We start from the raw sequence: 23021 nt of genomic DNA on the forward strand, positions 1-23021 counted from the left end.
AGTAGTACTCGGGCAACACTGAGTTTTATAAGGCTTAATAATATTATGTATAAACTATCTTTACTTTTATTAGCTTACTTCCCCTCCTAGTTCTACTTGTTACCTAAGTCTCTATCTTTGTCTTAAAGCATTTTAGATATCTATATATACTTTACTAACATTAAATCCTAGGGCTATTGTAAGGATGCCTCCTTACTCGGGGTAGTTACGGCCGTCACGTGGCGCCATCGAGACTCGGGGCCGTTACGGGTCAGTCGCGACTAACAGCCTTAGGCACATAACGTAAGGAAGCCTTAGGCAAACAGGGAGCTAGCTGAGTCGGAGCGGTTTCGGGTATTTTAAGGGAACAGCCATACAGGGTTACACCTTCATCTTTTTTGTATCCTTCGTAGTAGACCTATAGGATTGCACCGACTTCTATCCGACTCGCACTCCCATATGCAACTTCTCGTGATACGGTGCCCTGTGTCCTTACATTATACAAAAAAGATCACGCCTGCCGGGGACGGCCGTACGTAAATAATATCCCACAACTAGAACGACTCAGGAGAACTGTCGAAACACCACCGACCGCGACTCAGTGACATTTCGAAGTAGAGACCTGACGACTTCAAATAGCCGTGACCCTAGAGAACTCACGGATAACCAGTGGATCAGGGTTTGATCCTGCAGAGCAAGCTGGTAAAGTCGCCGACGCGTTGGCGCCGAATAGGATACGAGATCCTTAAGAACCCCCTTAAGCACAGAGGCAATTGTGAACAAGAGTGTTGATAGCTACGAGCTACCGGAAGTCAAACTCTTTCGTATCGACACCGATACACCCCCGAACCAATATGAGGAAAATGACCTCAAACATCCCCCAAGACAATGATAGTCAACCGTCACGAATGTCAACGAGACAAACCACTGCTGCAGCTACGACCGCTGCACCCACCGATGACATACCGGATCGAATGGCAAACCTCGAGATCTAGATGCAAGAGATCAAGGAAATGATAGCCAACCTAGCGGCAACCTAGACCAGAATTCCGTCCACGCTACTAGTGGACACCGTCGAAGTTGCGGAGCGACGAACTTCCCCTATGCGAAACACCCCCGAGACAGTTTAGTTGCCGCCTCTTCGAAACACTCGTTCTCCATCGATTCCGAGGATGTATTCCGAAGACCCTCCGAATCGCTACAAGAAATCCACTATCTCTAAGAAGATTACGCCGCTCAGCGATGGGATAGAACATACCTTTATGCAATGGAGCGCGTCCATTCAGGACCGCCTCATAGTCAATGAGGATCACTACCCTACCGACGTCTCGAGAAGAGCGTTGATATAGGGGACTACGACTGGCCTAGCAAAGAAATACCTCGAACCCTAATACCTATCCGCGACCCACGGGTTTCGGAGTGCCGACGAGATGATGGACCTGTTAGGTTCATATTACCTTACTAGTAACGAAACGGAACAGGCCCGGAACCTCTTCGACGACCTCTAAATAGGAGAGAAAGGACATACAAACGAGACTTTCTTAGAGTTTAAAGCTCGCTTCCAAAGTGCAGCTATTATAGGACAGGTCACCGAGTCGGAATGGTTTCGGTACATGTGGAACAAGTTGACCCCTCAATTCCATAGCCGCGTAGCGGTTATCAAAAGTCAATGGAAGGGAGACTACCACACCATGGTCCGAGAACTCACCGCCTTCGATTAGGAGCGGCGCCAGAACAACGAGTTGAGCTTCCCGTCTAAGAGCGGCGAGTCGAGCTCCCGAGGACCCGCCCGCCTAAGCTCATCTAGGTTCACGCCCATGGACCCCGGAAAGGCCCAGCCACTAAGGCAGACAAGAAACCCTCTAGTTTCCTTCTAGAGGACTCCCTTTACGCCCACGGCCCCTAAGCCGGACATTACAGGCCGCATGCGGACCGCCGTGCCGGCTACGTCCAGGAACTGTTTCAAGTGCGGCAAGCCGGGCCATTTCTAAGACAAATGCCCGCTTAACCCCACCGTTAAGGAGATTGATCGCGAAGCCCCTAAGGACGAAGAGCAGTGGGAGGAAGCAGTCGCCTACTAGTCGGATGCGTCCCTAGAGGAAAACGACGAGGCCTAGGGAAAGGCTCCTTCCTAGGTCTACGCAAATGTAATCTGTAAGGACTAGATTTACGAGAGCTCTTAGGAGGCTCCTAATTTCTCGTTGATACAACCCTAAGTATGAACGGACTCGGGGTGCAAACGAAGTCACTCGTAGACATAGGAGCAAATGGCTACCTCGTCATTAATAAGCCTTTTGCGCAACGGTTGTCGAAAGCGCTCTAGAGCCCTATACGGAAACTGCCCTACTCTGTACCCATACGTGGATTTTAGCGAAATATCCAAAGCTACGTGTCGGAGTATATTCGGTTACACTTAACAGTCGAAGGACGCCGAATCTATAACTGCCCCTTTGTGCTCCTAGATCTCGGAGCGCAAGATGTGATAATTGGGAAGAAGCTTTTTAGCCGCTTCCGAATCCTACTTAACTCTGCAAAGAGCCGGCTAGTATGGCTAAAGGAGTACCCGCCTACTCCTAGCTGGAGCAAAGAGATCACCTTAGCCTACCACTCGCGTGAACTGTCTATACGTCACCCCGCCCATCAATCGGATGCGAACCAGCGGGACGATGCCATCGACCATGACGACAGACGACGTAAGGGCGGACGCTCGATACTAATGAAAGTGATAACGGCCCATCGTGACGCTATTATGATTACCCCACTGAGCTTGGTGCGAGACGAGGGAACGACCCACCCGCACCCCAAAACCCTAAGGACACGAGCCTCGCCCGTGGAAACCTATAAAGACAGACCCTTAGGACAAGTAGAGGCGAAACCTCTAAGAAACGGACCATCCGCATATGAAAGAAAGAACCATGGGAGGAGCGGAGTTGTCTCTCCCTCCCGACGCTAGACCCTGTTACGCAGCTTTACGCCGGTCTAAATTTGCGAGATTAGCGCAAACGCTTTCCACTATGAGATGATGCGAAGCGACTCCGAGTTCTTTACGACAAGCATCTACGAGATCGACTAGATCATCCAGGAGAGGGAAGCGGCCGAGGACGAAGAAACGCTCTGCCTTATTCGGGACAAGCTTCTGCATACGCACCGCAACTATTCCGATGTCTTCTCAAAGTCGGAATCTAATCAGCTTCCCCCACATCGCATATACGATCACAAGATACAACTAGAAGCCCCTTTACCAAATGCCTTTTCGCCACTATACCGACAAAGCACCGAAGAGCTTAAGGCGACTAAGCAATACCTATTAGAGAACCTTGAGAAGGGCTTTATAGTTAATAGCAATAGCCTGTTTGCCTCCCCTATACTGTTCATGAAGAAGGCAGATGGCAAACTGAGATTTTGTATCGACTACCAGAAGTTGAACGGACTTACCCATAACGACCCCTACCCTATCCCGCGTATCGACGAACTACTAGGACGGGTGTCGAAAGCAAAAATCTTCACGAAGCTAGACATTAGGCAAGCCTTCTATCGTATACGAATGGACCCCGACTCCGAAGAGTACACGACCTTCCGAACTCGATATAGATCCTACAAATGCAAAGTGCTGCCGTTTAGTCTAACGAACAGCCCCGCAACCTATTAGAGGTATATGAACGACGTTCTTATGTAATACTTAGACGACTTCTGTACTGCCTACCTAGACGACATCCTAATCTACTCTAAGGACCCTACGGAACACATGGACCACGTATATAAGGTCCTATAACGGCTTCGAGAAGCAGGACTACAAGCCGACATTAAGAAATGCGAGTTCAACGTAACCCGGACAAAGTATTTAGGCTATATCCTGACTACTACCGGTGTCGAAGCGGATCCTAAGAAGATCGAACCCCTCCGGAATTGGATCTAGCCAACAACTGTCACAGGCGTGAAGTCTTACCTTGGATTCTGCGGCTCCTACCGCTAATTTATCAGAAATTTCGGGAAAATAGCCAAGCCTCTCACCACTATCACCAGCCCCTCGGAACCGTTTCTATGGACTGACGAATGTGAGAACGCTTTTGAAGAAATGCACCGACAGCTTTTAGCCGTGTAGGCGCTCCACCACTTTAACCCCGAATTGCCTACGAAGCTGGAAACAGACTCCTCTAACGGAGTCGTAGCTGGTGTTCTTTCTCAGGAACACCTAGACAAGCGATGGTATCCCGTAAGCTTCTACAGTCACGTCCTATCCGGGCACGAGATCAATTGGGAGATCCACGACAAGGAACTGTTCGCTATCGTGAAAGCGTTCGCAAAATGGAGGCTAGAATTGACATCGGTACGCTACCGAATCGACGTTTACACCGATCACCGATCGCTAGAATACTTCATGACGACGAAGGTTCTCACGGCGAAGCAGGTTCGGTGGATGGAGCTACTCTCTGACTTCAACTTCTGTATTACATATATAGCTGGCAAGAACAATTAGAAGGCAGATATACTGAGCCGAAGAGAGCAAGACCTAATTACACAGCAGAAGGTCAAACTAGACAGCCGTGCAAGGGTGCTTTTAGGCCTAGCCTAACTACACCCCCGAATTAGTGCCGAATTAGCACAAACGTACGTGGCCTCGATCAATGCGATGGACGCCCTAAACACCTAGGTCCCCTTTGACCTAATAGAAGCGCTCTGCGCGGATAATAGGAGGTCGTTTACCGACACTCGCACGAAAGACCCCCTACCTAATGGGTTTACAATGAAGGACCAACTATTGTTATATAAGGGTCGACTGTGCGTAACCCGGCACACTAAGTTATGTATGAAACTCATACAGGAAGCACACGATCAAGTATCAGTAGCCCACCCTAGTGGCAGAAAAACTTATCAGTTACTCGCCCCGAAGTATCATTAGGTCGGAATGGAAGCGGGTTGTCTCCGATACGTACGTAACTACGTGACGTGCCGACTCACTCACACTAACGTCACGAAGCAGCAAGGCTTCTTACACCCCCTACTAGTACTAGAATACCCCATGCAACACCTAACGATGGACTTTAAGGAATTCCCAAAGGATAAACACGGATTCGACAGCATCCTTGTGTTCATGGACCGACTCGGTAAGGGTTCGGTGTCCATACCGTGTCATAAGACCACCGATGCCCGCTAAATGGCGCAGCTATTCATCAAATGGATATATCGATTCAGACACACCCTAGAGTCGATCATTAGTAATCGCGGACCCCAATTCATATCAGCTTTCTGGCGAGAGTTCTGCCGAATTATAGGGGTTAAGATTAAGCTGTCGACAGCCTATCACAAGTAGACTGACGGGCAGACGGAAATCATGAATCGGTATATCGATTAGAGACTGAGGCCCTTCGTATCACATTACTAGGATAACTAGAGCAAGCTCATTCCTATCATGGATCGGGTGCAAATGACCCTTCCCCATGCCTCGATCGGAATGACCCCCTACCGACTTAAGTACAGAACTGATCTGCGCACTAGTTGGGACTAGGAAACCCCGAAAGCCACGACCCCTAGGGAAATCATGAACTAGAAGGAAGCTAAAGCAGTAGCAAACCGCATGCACTCCGCATGGATTTACGCAAAGGAGAACATGGCTAAAGCACAAGAGGATATGTCTAAATACGCGAATCGATACCGACAAGCCATTGACTGGGACGTAGGAGACAAGGTTTACCTATCGACTAAGAATCTGAAAAATCACCGCCCTAGCCGTAAGCTGGGGCAACAATGGGTCAGACCCTATACGGTACTGGAACAAATCGGACACGCCTTCCGACTAGACCTACTGAAGGGTTCCCAAATACACGGTGTCTTCTCTCTAGACGTACTCATTAAGGCTCCGAATAACCCGCTGCCCGGTCAAGTAGCGCCTAAGCTAAGCAGCGAAGTCGTAGACGGCCTAGAGGAGTGGGAGGTCGAAAAGATCCTCGCTGTAAGGATCTAGCGAAAACAACTTTAATACTAGGTATCCTAGGTCGGATACGATCCGGACCCGGAATGGTACCCCGCCTCAAACTTTAAGAACTCCCCCTACAAAATCCGGGAGTTCCACGCGGAGTACCTAAACCTGCCAGGACCGCCGTAGGACCTACCCGGCTGGATTACGGAATGGGAGATAGGCAAACTAAGCTACGATCACGAGAGGCACGGCAAAGCAGAGGAAAACAGCGTCGTTGCTACCTACGACACTAAACTAAACACCCTCTAAGCCAGGGCACCCTTAGAGCCGTAGCCCTTGCGGAAGCCACCCTTCCCAAACGTCTTACTAGCGTCGCAACAAGCGGCTACTACCATGAGAGACGAAGGGTCGAAGTGACCCTACGCGAAAGACTACGCCTGAGTTCCCTCCGACACAGGGCCTATCACCTAAGGTCGACGGCCACCCCCTCCTCCTCCACCTCCTCCGCCCCCCTCTTCCTCTTCTTCCCCCTACCACCGCCCACCTTCGCTGCCGCAGCGAGGGCGTCGGGGATCCTCTCTACCAACTCCCCTACCGCATCTACCGCAGAAGCCACCCCATTAAGGGCAGCGATCTCCTTCTCCTAGTTTACTAGGATTAGGGCCGATTTCTGGCCCACGACGGCCACGGCCTAGCGGACCCGCTACGGTCGTCAGCGCGAGAACCAAAAACACACAAGGGAAATGGAAAACTTACCTCTAGACCGTCCTTGACGGCAGCGCAGAGGGCGCAACTCTCCATATAGGCTGAAAGCTCGGCCGGGGAGCGGAACTTCGGCATATTGGCGGTGGCTAATGTGACCACACGCCCAATCTCCGCCGCAGCGGCCTTAATGGCAGCGGGGACGGGAGGGGTTGCTGCCTCAGCAGCTAGGAGCTTCTAGTACTCCGGGCCAGCAAACCAGGAGATCTATCTCTAGAGGTCAGCGACGGGCAGACAGACAAACCACAAAACCGAAAGCTAAACGAGAACCTACTAGAACACACGTTGCGTGTTAGGCCACGTAGCGCTCACACTTAGAGCTTTCTAAGCTCTACACACACGAGACGGCGGGATCTCCGTCCTTCTTGCGGCCTTTGGCGCGTACGCAGCGCATACACTGCTGGCGGAAAGCCACAGTGAGGGCGCTGGGAGGAGGGGGAACCGGCATCTTCAAATTGGAAATCTGCGATTTCCCGTCAGCCCAACCCAAGTTATCACCACCGCGCTAGCGCGGTTCCGTCACCTACCAAATCGTTGGTTGTGTTTTTGTATCTAAAAACAACCTGTTAGCATCTAGCTGTACCATCAGAAGGGCCACTTACTAGTCTTAGGAGGGGGGGTTAGCGTCGTTGTTGTGAAGAAAACAACAAGTTGTGGGCGAAGCTCGAATTCATATTCTGGCTTATAACAAAGCCGTCCGAATCGGGTTAGCGCTGAATTTCCCCTTTACATTGAAATTCTACGACGACACACATACCACGCGGACTCTATTCGATACCAATACGGACCCTCGCCTACTAATCGCCGCGCACACAACAAAGATGCGACTTTGCGCAAACGGATTCAGACCACTTCCAGTGCCTATACGGCCGCCTACCATTAGCCTTCTAGACAAACAAAGGGCATTCTAGTCTTAGCGCCCGCACCTCACCTACCAACCCGACCAAGGGCTCGTCGCGGCAGCTACTCGGCTTGCGTGCTTTGAGGACAAAGCACCTTCTCAAGGCGGGGGGTAGTGTAAGGATGCCTCCTTACTCGGGGTAGTTACGGCCGTCACGTGGCGCCATCGAGACTCAGGGCCGTTACGGGTCAGTCGCGACTAACAGCCTTAGGCACATAACGTAAGGAAGCCTTAGGTAAACAGGGAGCTAGCTGAGTCGGAGCGGTTTCGGGTATTTTAAGGGAACAGCTATACAGGGTTACACCTTCATCTTTTTTGTATCCTTCGTAGTAGACCTATAGGATTGCACCGACTTCTATCCGACTCGCACTCCCATATGCAACTTCTCGTGATACAGTGCCCTGTGTCCTTACAGCTATAGACTTAGGTAGGCGTTATTATATAGCTAGCCTACTATAAGGATACCTCCTTACTTAGGTTAGTTATAGTTGTTATATAGCACCCTTAAGACTTAGGGCTATTATAGTTTAATTATAACTATAAGCCTTAGGTAAATAGGGAGTTAGCTAAGTTAAAGGGGTTTTAGGTATTTAAGGGAATAGGAATAGAGGGTTACACCTTTATCTTATTTATATCCTTTATAGTAGACCTATAGGATATAATATAGCATTACCTCTAACTCGTACTCCTATATGCTACTATAGAGAGCTATATCCCTATGTCCTTATACTAGAAGGATCCTCCTAGGTGCTTATATAACTAAGGAGTATGCTCTAGGTTCGTCTCTACTCTATAGACAAAGCTCTTTAGAGACTCTCTCCCCTAAGAGGACACTCCCTAGAGGGCTTAACCCCTGTGAGTCCAACGCCCCTATAAGCTTTCTCTATAGTGTAGTGTTTCCTTATAAGGTCTTACGTAATGCCCGCTTATGCATGAAGAGAGTTAGAAGGCGAAAGGTCTAAGATGCTAAGTGTTCTAAGTGACGCCTCCCTGTAATTTGCATTACTAAATAGGACTGTTCATTATTGTCTATTTAAGCTTCCTACCTGTGAGTGGCAGTATCGATTGCTAATGCTGATATGCGTGGAAATAACCTAGTAGACCAGCTCACTAGTGGCTCCACCTCCATTCATAAGTGTGTAAGTGTAAGGTGGATGAAATCGACAAAGTTTCAAGTGTAGCGCACGGACAGCAGCAACCCATCCGGGCTAACACGTGAGACTATGAGAAACAGGAGGGTTGAATTAAGTGGACAGAAAAAACACACCAAGCACAGATTATATTTACACCGATCTGTAAGAAACAATACAGATTATATTTCCACCGATTTGTAAGAGACCACGGAACCATGTTCAGAAAAGCGCCAAGACTGGATCGAAGTATCGCTGAAGCGCCCGCCTCTCTTCTTATCAAACGAAGAACCTCCTTATTTTAACCTTTGGTCAAAATTTTCGAAGGCATATTCATTAAGAAAAAAAAGCGACGGTTAGGGAGCTAGTGATAGACTTAATAGTCCGTATTACTAGAATGTAGGTCCTAATTTTTCAGATTTTTACCAAGAGTCTAGGAAGAAATTGGGGCTGAGTAGATCCAGTTCCCTAATTTCCGAATTCATATCCACCGCCCAGTCGAATTCTACTTCTCCCGGAGGTAGAGCGTCTTGTCCATTTAATGAATCTGTTTTGCGATATAAGTACCATTACTTTCCTTATGTATAGGTATTTGAGATAGATCCATACCTGCTGTTAGTTTCATAGCAGACCGTAGTCTTTCTCGACAACCCTCCAGCACTTCGACCGCCCGAAATGAAGCGTGGAGTTGCACTTTATTGTGCTTTAAGGTGTGAATCGCCTTCCGCCAGGAGGCCTTGTAAGGTTCGGATTCTAGATCCACACTGCTATCAGGACGTATAGCCGCAGCCAAAAGGATGCTAGCAGCTGCATATGAGACTGTAGAAGTCAGCATCATGTGAATTTAGAAGGGCGATAGATAATGGTCAGAGTTTAGAGGTGAAAGGGGCCCTTGCAGTAGACGGCATGCCAGCTAGAACTTTGGCTAGAGTTCAACTCATCTTCGTACAGCGTGTCTATGATTAGTTGTGCCGTGGAGACACAGAGAGTTCTGATCTCTTGTGTAGTGTTTTGGCCCAGCGTTGAAGAATTCATTGTTCTAGATGAAACAATATTCCCCCCTGCAGGGTGAACCCCCTCAAGAAGCCAAGGTCTAAGGATAAGAAGCCGGACATACAGGATCCTAGAGTATTAGTAAGGCGCACATATTTATTCAGACAGGGCAAGCTACAAACCTGCAATTCAGGGTCTTCGTTTGTACCTGAAAACATCTCTTCATCTGGCTAGCGTTATTTGTGAAATCCTCCTGCAACTTCAAGTGTGTTGGGATGTTCTTGAGTAGGTCGTCAAGTTGCGAGTTCAGCGTGAATGTGCTGACCAGTCTCTTCGTGAATGTCAAATGAGGTTTCTCTTGTGAGGGGTGTTCGATTTTGTCATTCGAAGAAGAATAGATGGTAGATAAGACGTTGTCGAGGATATCGAAAAGACTTATGGAGTACACAAATCCATCCATTTTGGAGTGAAGACCTGGTGGCTGGCAGCCTTTACCAACATGCTGGAGAAATTCATCGTCAATCGCTTGAGGCGGCTCGACATTCCAAAATCTGGATAGGGTTACAGGCCGTCCAAAAGTCGTCGCTGTCATTCTGCTATTTATCAACGGCCAATCATGGAGGCCCGAGTCTGGTGAAGTACTTATCAAGGATGACGCAGCAATACCAGATCCTACGCCGCATTTCTCGTTTCAGTTGAGATTCATTGCTATGAAGAAAATTGTTCTCTTGGTGTAGGCCAAGACTTTGAGCAAGTCGGAGCCCAGCACCGACCATGTCCCAGCACCGATTGGCATATGCTGTAGAATGCAGATAGATTGCTGTTAGGAGAAACAGCTGGACGTGTGACTGGGTCGGAACGTCTATTGCATCTAGAGAAAAAAAGGTGCGAGACCTTTCGTAGAATTCAGCCGCAGAAGTAGTGCGCTGCTCAAAAGGGAGGTGGTTGTCATATTGACAGCCAAGGGCGAATATAATGTTCAAGGTTGCTTGAAGGAGATCCCTTTCAAGTACATCTCTCCCCACATCAGCTTCACAAGGTTGGCAAATAAGGCTGTATGAGCGCTGGACGCTTGGACGATGCAGGATTGGAAATATAGGTTGGATGTTGTCCCAGAAGCATTCCATCAACGCGACCGAATCTTCTGGACTCGGAAATGGAAAATTCAGTTCCGGAGCGATGCGAGACTGGAGGGGTAGGGAGCTTTCTGCACCCCGAGATTGTGCGGTATTTGGCCACTCTTGCTGAGCCTTATTTGCTGTGTCCATGACAGCGGTGACTTGGTTGATAAAAGAATCATTGGAGGAAGATCCGTGAATTGACTGGTCAACAAGAATTGTTTCTTGTCCTAGCTGCTTAACTTCTACATGCTCATCACGCAACTCGTGCAAAGCATTAGCCAGTGGGTTTGAGGAGCACTGGGATGCTTCAAAGCTGTCTGGACGTTCTGAGCTGGTTCGGCTCTGCTCAAGTAACCTCAAGCGGCCTTCTATCTCGGAAATTGACCTAGAGGGCATTTCAATGAGATGAGCACGGAGATCTCCTTAAACCGACTTACGAAGACGACTTTGGCAAGCTTTGTTCGTACTGACACTTCAATCCTCTTTCTTGACAAGATCTGCAGATTGGTCGATCCCCATTACAACGCGTCTTACGATTTCGACACTGGCTGCAAGCAAGTAGAATCTTGCGACGCTTTTGAGGCAGCATAGTTATTGTCTTTTAGAAAACTGATATGGGTAAGAATGTCAGATCGCCCATCGATTTACAGCGGAATGAACGTGGAACCCAGCTAGCTAGATGACAATTAGATCTAGCATAGGGTTTATTATAAATGTACACTGACTCGCAACAGAAGTGGAAACCTCCAACCCGTCGACTTCAATTAATATGACGCAAAGTTCGGGTGCCAAGCCGCGGAGATCGGGATCGGAATATAAAAACTCCGAACTCCGCGGGTAGGTGCCGTACACTTGGGTGCTTATGAACGAGTTACGCTTTGGTGTCTTTTCATATTCGCTGCTACATCCTGTTACGTTTTGTTTCGGTATTGTTGTTGCTGTACCGGTTCAGCTAGAGTCTATCGCTGTGTACACCTAATTCACTTGCATACACCCCATTATATCTTTGTAGTATGGTTTTGCTACTATAACAACTAATTCACCATCGCGGTAGTTGAGCTTCATGTCATATCATCCATTAGGTCGTCGCGCTCCTCCGATCTCCCCGAACATGTCTTAGTCTAATCAAACTTAATTTCCATTGTCTTTTGCTATAAAGTCACAGCTCGTTCTTGAGGAGTACTAAATCATAATTCCATCCTTTCACAGCATCCTTTCGCAGCAATCCATCAACCCATTTCCAAAGCACATCATCAATCTTCGACACAGCTACAACAATGCCAGACTTGCACGTTAATGGCGCAAAATTATACTATGAGACCTTTGGCAGTGGGCCTCTTCTGCTCCTGATTCCAGGTGCGGATGGTCGGGGAGCAGTATTCCACGACACTGCTAAATATCTTTCGATACACTTCACAGTTGCCTGTTGGGACCGGCGGGGATTTTCCCAAAGTCTCCTTATCGGTGCACAAGACTTCGCTGATCGTCTGTCAGTTGATGCCGATGATGCATGCGCCCTAATCCAGCACTTGTCCGACCAGCCTGCCTTTGTCTTTGGCACGTCATCAGGAGCCATTGTGGCCATGCAATTGCTCATTCGCCACCCAGAGTGTGTGCGCGCTCTTGTTGCACACGAGCCACCAGCCTTTGCATTGCTACCTGAGGAATATCGAGCAAAAGCTGCTGGGCTTGTTGAGCACATTTACAGCCTGTATCGCGCCAAAGGTGTTCAAGCTGCCATGGAAGTTTTCTCGGGTGGACTTTCAGCGGGCGAGGATGGCGTAAGGATGCGCTATTGCATGGATACCACGCGTGGGGACGAAATCCGGGCCAACTCGATGTACTGGTTTGAGTTTGAGCTGAGGCAATACACAAGCGCGGCATTGGATGTGGAGGTTATTGTCGCAGAGAAGGAGAAGTATATCCCGGCTGCAGGAGCTACTTCCGGAGACGGACCGGGAGTTGGACCTATTGCACTGCTGGCTGGCAAGGTTGGAAAGGAGGTTGTAAGACTTCCTGGGGGTCACATTTCGTATATGGTGGAGCCAGAGATCTTCGCTGATGCATTATGGGTTTTGTTTGAGAAGGTGATCAAGAGCTAGAGAACTAAAAGCATCTTTTCTCTAATAACTTCTACCGTCTTATGATCACTCTCATACCCAGGCTCCCTTCTCTCACGTACGGTGTCACATGGTCTGCGACCATTTCCACATCATCCTTGGTAGTCTCGAAAAGCTCGAATGTTGAACCTGTCTGTTTTCCCGTTCCATCATAACTGTCGTATTTCCTGAAGATACTAGCGAGTATTGTAAACAGCTCGGAATATGCCAATGGCATCTGCGAACAATCAGCGAGAACCACGTATGATGAAAATGTGACCTACACCTAGACATCTTGGAGACCCACGTGAGAAGGCAAGTTGATATCTATCGAGCCTTAGGTTGTTGAGGAATCTTTCAGGTCGGAAGACGGAAGGTAAAGGGTAGATGTCCTCGTTCCTACTTAGTAGAGGTGCAGTCACTCCCACGGGTATCTTGTTTTGTCAGCGAATTTGTACCCCGTACCTTGAACAAACCTTGACTCACTCCTTTAGGAATCAACCATTTCATCCCAGTCTTCCTATCTTCATACAGCAGGTCCTCATCTAGCGCAACTCTTTCTTGGCGAATACTAGCGCCGGGATGCAGACGAATTCCTAATTTGACTATGGCTGTCAAGAAGGGCAGTGCTTCTAACTTATTTAACGGGGGCATATCTTGAGGGTCTGGAATTGCGCTGATCAACTCATCTCTGAGTTTCTTCAATATCCTTGGGTTTGAAAGCAGGTGGTAAGTAGTGTAAGCAAGGGTACTTGCAGTTGTGTCTGTCCTACCACCTAGGAGAACGCTCGCCTGGTCCGCTAACCGCTTGTCGCTCTTTTCTGCTTCGGGAAGATTTTGGTTCCGAATGAGACTATGGAATATGGTTTTGCTCAGACTATCGGTTTTCAACTCGTTCTTTGTCTCTTCACGGACAACTGAAATTCTGCTGTCAATGGTCTATGTAATTTAATTTAGTGCTGAGATTATTGTTTAAAGGAAGTGGTGCTGACTTTCATGAGGGTCAGAAAGACCTCGATTTCTGGCATAAGCATTACAACAAGCCGTTGCGGAAGTGCAGTAATGGTTGGAATTAGCCATGGATTCCAGGACGCGAAATGATATCCCTTCCCTAAGTCATGTTGGGCCGAGAAAAATGGCTCATTGAGATCTTCTTCATCCAGATTGTTATAACTTTCGCCAAAACAGTAGCCCAAGATAATGTCGGAGGTCGTGGCACAATTTTTACAAAGGTAGGGTTTTAGGGAGTACCTCCTAATTTTAACAATTATGCTAAACAGTACATAAACGTTTATAAATCTTCTGGTAAATAATTATATACTATGGTGTAATAAACACGATATAAACGTTTATTATTAAAAGCGAACTACTTACTAATCTGTATCTAATGCAAAATAACAACAGGGGTTACAGCTCTTTATAGGTTAGTGTACTACGCTACAACAGTTACTGGGATGTTGTGCTCACTGCCTTTTAAGATCGGAGTTTCGGAACTATGTCGCTACTTTCAACGACATCTCACCCTTTCAAGCTAGACGCAGCAAATGGAAATGCTGACAATTTCCATTTTCTCATGGCTAAATCTATAAAATGGAGAATACTTCGCGCAGGGAAGGCACTGGGAAAGCGCCGATAAAACCAGGACGCCGAAACCACAAAAAATCGAGAGGTGGATGTGGCAATTGTAAACTCCGAAGTGTCAAAGTGAGACTTGTGGGGACGCCGCCCTATCCTTCAATCCTGCTGACATTGATCTCCAGTGTGATGAGACCAAACCGGGCTGCAAGAGATGCAGTGCGTACGGGGTATCATGCAGCTACAATCCCAATGCTGCGGATCTGCAGCCCTTGTTTGTTGGTACCACGACCATGAAACAGGGCTCTCCAAAGGCACAACACCCAATCATCCAGGCCGCCCAACCAAACCATAATCACCTTTCAATGGTTCACGCCCCCCCACGTCTTACCAATGCTACACCTATCCTCTCAGATGGCTATGCGGGCATTGAGATGGACACACAGAGCCTCGAGCGCTTACGGCGCTTTCATCTTAGAACCGTACCAACCATGGGAGGCCCCGAGGCGGCGGAATTCTACCAGAGCCACGCCCTTAAAATGGCCTGCTCCGTAAGTGCTCACACGACCCATTATCACGTCGACGCTAACACGTGCTCACAACTAGGCTCCGTACGTGATGCACCTTGTACAGGCCCTAACATCCCTGCACGATCGACACTTCTCAGGCCAGCCCAACAAGCGACAGATTGCTGCGGAATCCTACCACCTCTCACGCGCCGCCGCACAGTTTAACCGGAAGCTATCCGAACCACTCGCACGTGCCGACCGTGACGCCGTATGGGCAGCCGGCTGCCTTATAGGCTGGATAGTCTTCTGCTCGATCGACGCGAAACAGGCATCAGAGGCGTGGCCACTCGCACCATCAAAGCCATCGGATCTGGAGTGGATACGCATGAATGATGCCAAAGCCTTGCTATGGGGTATTACAGATCCAATGCGGGCCGATAGCATGTTCAGTATAATGTCCACCGAGTATGCTGCCGGGATGCACAAGACATCCGCGGCCGATATAGGTATCCCGCCCGCATTCTCACGATTATATGGGCTTGATGACCCCGAGTCCGAGAGTGGCCCGTATGCCGTTGCCGTGCGAGCACTAGTAGCGTTGCTGCCAGTCGAATGCGACTGCCAAAACTACGTGACCTTTTTTCTCTTCCAGGGGCACATGCAGCCGGCCTTCAGGGAGCTGTTGGCACAGAGGGACGCCCGTGCTCTGCTGTTGCTAGCGTATTGGTATGCGAAGATCTGCCAGTCGGTGTGGTGGCTAGAGCGGCGCGCGACGCTCGAGTGCCAGGCTATTTGTGTGTACCTCGAGCGGTATCATGGCGGAGATACTGAGATTCAGGAGCTGTTGCATTACCCACGAATGCGATGTGGGATGTTGGCACAGGATGGTCCGCAGTATAAGACCGGGGTTGCTGTTGATGGCCATGGTACTACTTATCTTATGTACCCATAAGGATGTTATCTGTTGTCACAAAATATCTAACTAAATGCATACATTTGGCTCATGCGCTTGGAAACAACATCTATAATGGACCGACATCCACAGCCCTCTGCTACTGCCCTATCCTCGTGCTCCAGGTGGACAGTGACACGTAAGAAGCGTAGCGCCAATATGAAAATAGAGGATCAACTGCGGCATGGCCGCAGCACTACGACCCTCTACAGTATCAACCAATGGCATACCCTTTCGCGGCGGTCACCCGGATCTACGCAGGTCCCTTAACCCCTAAGCTGTGAAACATATACCCCACAAGTGACAACCCCACAATTGCAGTGGCTATGGTTAATGCCTCTCTGCTTATGGCATAGGATGTAATTGCGGCTGGCGATTAAGTTTGCAGATCAAATATTAGCCGGAACGCCATGTTATTACCGTATTTAATTATTATTACCTCACACTGCGTTTCCCTACGAGGCAATATTCATGTCCTGCAGTCTATGCGCCTCCCTGAGATAAAAATGACATGCTTGCTTGATACGACAAGAAGCAACCTCCGATAAAGATATGTATGTAAGCGGTGAGGGACTGTGCAAGTGGAGAGCTGAGAAAAGAGGGGAGTGGACTGTGGTGATGGTGGTTGGTTACAATCAATATATATCATATTTACACTGCATGCTTGTCTTGAACGTCGATCCAATTAGCATCCTTACTTTGCAGGAATTCTTCAAATGGCAACAAGCAACAACTAGACGTATGCTGAACTAAAACATGACTATCATTAACCAATTTGTACACGTCTACTTCTACTTATGGGAGACTAATATATATCTATAAGTATAAGGCTCCTAGATGTAAGTTTCAAACAAAATCATCAACAAGCCAATTAAACAAATAAACCCAATCACTATATTCGAAACGCAACCATGGAGCCAACTACCCAGCAAGCGTACGTACAACTCAATTGCCAAAACCACGAAGATGACCTTGTTAATGGATTATTTCAATTATAGTTCTTCTGCCCCACAGGTCCCAGCACCTGGTGTTAAGGTTAGTTGCTCATTTCTTCACTCACGATTAGCCGCTTACAGGTCCCCAAGGCTGTATCTTGGTGCAACAATAACAGAGATACGGATTGCTAGTGGATTATCACACGCATATATACACAAGGTAAGATTTTCAACTCGCATTTTCCGGAATTCATTACTAAATAATTATTAGGCAAAATTGGCATATAAAGACGCAGTATTCGGGGGGAGTCGAGATGCTCATTATCAACTTTCGGATACTATGAAGGTGAAAGGATAGATAGTACTCTAGGCGTGGTTTTTGCTACGGGTTTCCCACGCCGCATGCGCAAATGCGGGAGTTGTCCTTATTCAGAAAAAAACCCCAAAAACCCAGTTGAAATGCTATTATCCACGTCCCTTTGTGATTTTACTATGGCAATGTGATCAATTCCGACCTTGTCATCATATGCCCTAAATTGAATATATATTTGATGCCCATGCCGTCTTCCTCCGAACGCACAACATCAAAGGCTCTCTATCACTAGATTTAACCTAGCAAACAAGACAAAAACAGCTCCCACCCATCCAAGACAGGTACTATCAAATCCTCCCCAAGATCCACCCAAACTACCCCGTCTTACATCGTACAACCCCTACGCTCAACGCCGATCTTTGCCCTTACCTATATAAAACGGTCATCTCCCGCATTACCACCAAGAATCAGCCTCCAATGCCTCATCGGCATTGTGATAGATCACCAGCGAGATCCGAGACATTACCGTCATAGTATTTCAGCCGCCATCCGCTCCAAACAAGACTGTCATAGCCCCATGTTTTCCTCGTCGCACCGCCAACTAGAGCTAATTCCTGTTGGCTTTGCGGCTTGTGTTGTGACCGAGATGGATATAGTAAAATATTTAACTCACCCACAGCGTTTTCAAACCCCCAATCAAAACGTAGGAACTTAATGGCTTAGGGCAATAATTAATAAGCTATTTACTTAAAAATAAAACAAGAGAAATAAATCCTATCGCGGTAAATTCCCGGTATCAACCCCCAGGTATCCATACCCCCCCCCCCCCCCCAAAAAAAAAGACACCTAGGTAGCACCAGTCTCATCAACCCCGTGTAATACAAGCTTTCAACCCCACGACAATATCCACACCTTCACCCCCCTCCTCGCCCAAAACCACACCATCCCCCATCAAACCCAGGCACCACGATCTCAACCCCCCCCCCGATCCCGATCACCCCACACCCACCCACACCGTCATCCTCCTACAAACCCGGCTCAAAAAACCAACCCCAAAGCAACGAATGAAGTGCTTAATTCTTAGATTGTACTATATCTCAACCAGCTTGCTTCGTTATAGAGAAAGTGCTAATATGGAATGAAAAGTGTGGTGCAGGAATAAAACAGATTCCACCATTATGTAGGGAGGGACAGGGAAATGGGGGAGTACAAAGAAGGAAGAGATGCCGGCAGTTATATACTTCTGCCATCTTTCTCCTTCATTGAAAACCAACAGTAAAGATTACAATCCGCGAATTCCAAAGCACAAAATCCCCTCTTCAAATAAACACCACCGTACGCCCCCCTCCCCTCCTTTACCACCCCGCAAGCAACCCCTATAGCCCCCCAACTAACAGCCCTCACCCCAGACCACCACCCAAAAATTAANNTTAACACTCACCGGATTCGGCCCCTTCGGCTGCCCATCAACCTTCTTCTTCTTCACCTCCCCCACCCCCTCCTCCCCCTCCTCCCTCTGCCTCTCTCATCCCCACCCTCCTCCTCGCCCTCCTCCCCCTCCCCACCCTCGCCAACGCCTGCATCCCTAACGACGACTGCGTAAGCAGCTGCGTCGGGTACGACTGCTCCAACGAAGGGGACCGGGAGGCCTTCGAGCGGAATAAGAAGAATGCCGGGGTTAACTTCTGGAATGGGCTGGGGCTGGGGGTGGGGTGTAATAATGCTTGTGAGAGGTGTCCTTGTTCGTAGGTGTTGGGGAGGAGGGTAGTGTGTTGGGGGGGGAGGTGAAATGGGGTTGGAGGTCAGTTAGGGTTTTGATGGATGGTTTTGTGGTGGGGATTGTTGTGGTTAAGGGGGTTCATTTATATTGACATTCGTATCCTTGGATTGTCAAGTAAGGTCGGTATATTCGTGAACGAGATATCCATTAGAAGCAGAACAGATCTTGAGTGAAATATGACAATGTTATGCGACTAAAATCATATGACATTTTCTCTTGGCTGCCTCCTCATAGGCACAATTCAGACAGCAATCCGCCTGTAATAGTGTAGGTCGGCCACGGCAACAGGCAAACAGCTGCGCAACTGGGTTTCGCGAAACCTGCACAATCGCAAGCTTCCCCTTGCTTGCCAGGGGGGATGCGACAGACGTCGTGAACACGGCATCTTCGTGCTGTGATTCCAAGGGCGTATCTGGTGGGTGATCGCATGGCTCTGTCTCGCGAACTGCCCATGAAGCAATGATTGTATGCCCAAGTACGAGATGCGCAATTTCGCCTCCTACACGAATAGTCGAGGTTAATTCAAGGGAGGAAATACTCTCTACTATGGTCATCTCCAAACTAGAGTGTTCTCCAATACTAGACGGGGTTATTTGCTGGCCCTGGTGTATATTATTTTCCGCATCTGGCCTAACTGGCCCAACGGCCTTGAGCGACGCGTGGTATCGACCATTAAAAACAAGCTGGCCTTCCATTAAAATAAATGGGGCATTCATTTTATTTGGAAGTTGAGGCGTTTGAAGTGCTGCCATGTAGACTGTGCTCGAATTCGAACTACCAGCAACATAATTACCAGCAAAATCCCGGTTCGTCCTGGTACAGGTCGTCATTATATAGCGGTGGATGACTTCGCAATAGTCATACTTATTATTTTCAGCATTCTTAGCATAAAAATCTTGCGTCTGATCCAGAAGATCTAGTATAATGTTTAGATATGCCGATCGAAACGTGAGCGCAATTGGATTTGGAATGGTTGCACAATCGTCTGCATCAACAAATAAACAAGCGAATCCACAACTAATAGCCATTCCAACCGCACTCCACAATCGATAGAGTGAGCAAGACCAATTCCTGCTGAGATGGTCATGAAACTGCCAGCCAAGTTCCGTAGAACATCGCGTCTGTGTTATGCAACTGCAGGAGACTGTGGGTGTCGCCTCATCGAATGCCAGTACTAAATCATGGAATGCGCTCTCCACAGATGATGGAGGCTTAGCCCAACCTGGTGGTATTCTCCAGAGCTTCTGGCAGATTTTGTCTATACGCTCATGAGGATAGGGCCCCAATAATTTGATGGCACCATGACCTCTTCGGAAGCCCGTTGTATCAGATCGATGGTCAACACCGTCCAATTTTTTGGCCAACGGCTCTAGCGTGGCGCAACACGCAATCCGGAGAGGCTCGGGGCATATCATTCCGTCTTCCATAAACATAACTTGCAGCATATCCGCCATGCATCCAGTCCATTTGTAGCAGTACCCCTCATTGGGAGGTGTCTTGATGCCTTCTACTATCGGGAGAATGGGGACTGTTTTGTGGATCTGTAGTTTCGACTCTATTTGAAAGTTTACGAACCCATCGGAGTCCGTAAACTCAACCAGTATTGACTTCCGTAGCCCCTCAAAGACTATCACATTCTCCATGGTGACAAACGCATCTTCGGGAAACATTATCGTGACAATCGCCAAGATAAGCCCCATCGACTGAGAGCCACGAATACGAACAATGATGGATTCTTCTCGGATGGCCCGTGTAATGGCATGCAACAGTTCCGCCATGGATTCTGGTGTAATCTTGTCCAAAAAGTTACCTGGTACAGGTTTTCCAAAGTGTTTGTAGGCGTCATAAACCCTTACGACCTGGGAGGCGAGAATGTTGCCGAATCCCAGCACTTCAAGTTTAGAACTGAGAGTCCTGGCGACCTTGACGAGCTGTGATGGGCTTGATATTGCAACGGTTTGGGACAGCATGGCTTTGCTCAGCCCAGAAAGTAGTCGTCCTGTATTAAACTCATCGTAGAGATTTAGTATGCACATTGAAAGTAGTGAAATAGCCTGACCTCCCGCAGACTGGGCCATCAACGACGCCGAATCGCCTTTCCGCCAGCCAACGAGTAGACCGAGCCGATCCAGCCGAGTGCTTTTGCATCGCTGAAGGAGATCTGGGACCTGGAGAGCGTATTGCCCGTTGATATGAAAAAGAGAGCCCAAGTTCTCCATCTGAACCATGGCCAGTGGTGTCACGTCGTCAGCAGACAGGGCTGAGAGGACTGGTGCGAATGCTGCGAGTCCATTGAGCGTGAGACCGCCGACGTCAACTTGTGGCGCGACTTGAGACATTGTTGAGGTCTGAAGCTGAGACTTCGGCGTCGGCAGTTTTGTGGTTATCGTTCGACGATGCTGGAGACTGAACTCATGGATGTTAACCAGAGAAGGCTTGGCGATGCGAGGCTATGCACAATCGTCAAACATCAAGATGATTCGCTAGGTGGTGATATAGCCAAGCACTGGACTGTATATGCAGGTATGCCCAACAGGGGCTCATCAGGCACTCCGCGGCTGTTGCCATCATACCAGGGGTGGCATCGTCAAGTAAATGGAAATTACAGAGGTGAACAGAGTGAGAAAGAAATCTGGGACTTCACCGTGTCCACGACAGCTGTCGACATTTGTGTAGTTGGCAAGTTTGTGAATGGAGAATATGGCGGGAAAGGCGAAGTTAAATGCCGTTCATATGGCTATGGCAGGCACGGCTTCGTTCTTGCTGTGACAGGAGCACAGTTGAAGCCTCAGCCTCGCTCTTGCCATGAATGGTAGTAGTTTTGGCTTTGGTTGGGAAGGAGCGGTTGATATACGACACGACAACTTACTGTGGCAGGAGCGGGTTTACACCCTCGCGCTTGCTATAGATGGAAGGCAAGAGCGCCTGATACACGACAGCCTACAGCGGCAGGAGCGCTTGACACCAGTCTAGCAGCGGCTATCTCATAGTCGCCTCATAGTGGTTCTATGTTGATGATGACAGATACCATCTGCGACTTACCTTATCTATTCTAGGAAAAACATGCTGTACTGTACAAAGTAGATATGTAAGTGGCACTCACTTGGGGGAGTATACCGTGAGAATCACGTGTTGTGTTGAGTGTATGGTGAAAATCACGTGTTGAACATAACACCTCGCCGAAAGGAAAGAACGGCCGGTGTCCAGTGTCCGGTGTCCGGTGTGTTGTCCGGTGTCGGAAGTGATAAGCCGGGGAGAAGCCGGGGAAGGAGTGGGGTGGGGTGGGTACAAAGGGACCAAACAAAAAAGGTACACAGCACACACGGACACACACTTATCAAGGTACTTCTAGTAATCATGATCAGGTACAAACAAGATGTGCGGGACGATGCAGATAACCCCCCCGCAGCCCTGCAGAGGTACATGCGATCACAGGTATTCTGCCGTGCATATCGTATGTACCCTCAGCTGTGTTTCATCCCTGGGCGTGTGTGTGTGTGTTCTGCATGTTCTGCATCTTCCGTCTTCCGCATCTGATTTTATCTCCCCATGGCAACAACAGGCGGCCGGCAGCGGGTAGTCACGGGATCACACTACGGAGGGAGTGACATGCTGCCGCCTGTTCCTCCCTCCTTCCCTATGTCTTATAGCAGGTACGCGTAGTAGTTCGGTCGCACCTGCCGTTTTCTACTGTATCTCTTCCCGGGGAGATACCGAAGAGATAGCCCATCACGTGTCTCACCCTCCCTCTCCCTCACTGACACCACTCCAACCCGCCTCTCAACCTCGGCGAACCCCTCATTTCGCACATCCCGCCCACCCCGGCGCACACACCACAGACACACACCACATACCATACACCATACACACGTACACACCACACACCCCCTCTTCTTCCCTCACCCCCTCTCTCCCATCACCTCCCAATCCCAATCTCGGCACACCGCAACCAACCCGCCCACACGCACGCACTCACCTCTCAGCCCGCAGCCCGCGTAGCCCGCGCAGCCCGGCAACGCACGCCACGCCGCACCGCACCCCACAGCACAGCACAG

General features: G+C 48.8%; 5 protein-coding genes across 5 annotated transcripts; 2 read left to right on the forward strand and 3 right to left on the reverse strand.

The window, feature by feature from the left end:
* Positions 1–8545: 8545 nt before the first annotated feature.
* VE01_03019 (uncharacterized protein) lies at positions 8546–11540 on the reverse strand. Its single transcript, XM_059463498.1, has 6 exons — positions 11241–11540; positions 10325–11188; positions 9865–10275; positions 9586–9812; positions 9299–9508; positions 8546–9236 (listed from the first exon to the last, which is right to left on the reverse strand). Exons 1-6 carry the CDS (start codon positions 11390–11392, stop codon positions 9112–9114), a joined length of 1989 nt encoding a protein of 662 aa, XP_059319849.1. The 5' UTR covers positions 11393–11540; the 3' UTR covers positions 8546–9111.
* A 170-nt stretch (positions 11541–11710) lies between these two features.
* On the forward strand, positions 11711–12966 carry VE01_03020 (uncharacterized protein). Its single transcript, XM_018272518.2, has one exon. The coding sequence runs from the start codon at positions 12081–12083 to the stop codon at positions 12903–12905; it is 825 nt and encodes a 274-aa protein (XP_018132189.1). The 5' UTR covers positions 11711–12080; the 3' UTR covers positions 12906–12966.
* VE01_03021 (uncharacterized protein) lies at positions 12927–13936 on the reverse strand (the record flags this gene model as incomplete). The annotated part of the gene is made up of 5 exons (XM_018272519.1): positions 12927–12933; positions 12986–13140; positions 13187–13336; positions 13389–13841; positions 13895–13936. The coding sequence occupies 5 exons, from the start codon at positions 13934–13936 to the stop codon at positions 12927–12929; spliced, it is 807 nt and encodes a 268-aa protein (XP_018132190.1).
* A 477-nt stretch (positions 13937–14413) lies between these two features.
* VE01_03022 (uncharacterized protein) lies at positions 14414–16294 on the forward strand. The gene is made up of 3 exons (XM_018272520.2): positions 14414–14606; positions 14663–15028; positions 15084–16294. Exons 1-3 carry the CDS (start codon positions 14493–14495, stop codon positions 15936–15938), a joined length of 1335 nt encoding a protein of 444 aa, XP_018132187.2. The 5' UTR covers positions 14414–14492; the 3' UTR covers positions 15939–16294.
* Positions 16295–19129: 2835 nt separating this feature from the next.
* On the reverse strand, positions 19130–21987 carry VE01_03023 (uncharacterized protein). The gene has a single exon (XM_018272521.2). The coding sequence runs from the start codon at positions 21303–21305 to the stop codon at positions 19152–19154; it is 2154 nt and encodes a 717-aa protein (XP_018132188.1). The 5' UTR covers positions 21306–21987; the 3' UTR covers positions 19130–19151.
* Positions 21988–23021: the final 1034 nt, after the last annotated feature.

Source organism: Pseudogymnoascus verrucosus (genome assembly GCF_001662655.1).
Source record: "Pseudogymnoascus verrucosus strain UAMH 10579 unplaced genomic scaffold scaffold_12, whole genome shotgun sequence".
Lineage (NCBI taxonomy): Eukaryota > Fungi > Ascomycota > Leotiomycetes > Thelebolales > Thelebolaceae > Pseudogymnoascus > Pseudogymnoascus verrucosus.

Coding starts and splice junctions, on each gene's coding strand:
- VE01_03022 (XM_018272520.2), top strand. CDS start 14,493: ATGGAGAATACTTCGCGCAGGGAAGGCACTGGGAAAGCGCCGATAAAA. Junction 14,607..14,662: donor GTAAACTCCGAAGTGTCAAA/GTGAGACTTGTG, acceptor ATTGATCTCCAG/TGTGATGAGACCAAACCGGG. Junction 15,029..15,083: donor CCCTTAAAATGGCCTGCTCC/GTAAGTGCTCAC, acceptor GCTCACAACTAG/GCTCCGTACGTGATGCACCT.
- VE01_03020 (XM_018272518.2), top strand. CDS start 12,081: ATGCCAGACTTGCACGTTAATGGCGCAAAATTATACTATGAGACCTTT.
- VE01_03019 (XM_059463498.1), bottom strand. CDS start 11,392: ATGCTGCCTCAAAAGCGTCGCAAGATTCTACTTGCTTGCAGCCAGTGT. Junction 9,813..9,864: donor ACGAAGACCCTGAATTGCAG/GTTTGTAGCTTG, acceptor CTAATACTCTAG/GATCCTGTATGTCCGGCTTC. Junction 9,509..9,585: donor TAGCTGGCATGCCGTCTACT/GCAAGGGCCCCT, acceptor TGACTTCTACAG/TCTCATATGCAGCTGCTAGC.
- VE01_03023 (XM_018272521.2), bottom strand. CDS start 21,305: ATGTCTCAAGTCGCGCCACAAGTTGACGTCGGCGGTCTCACGCTCAAT.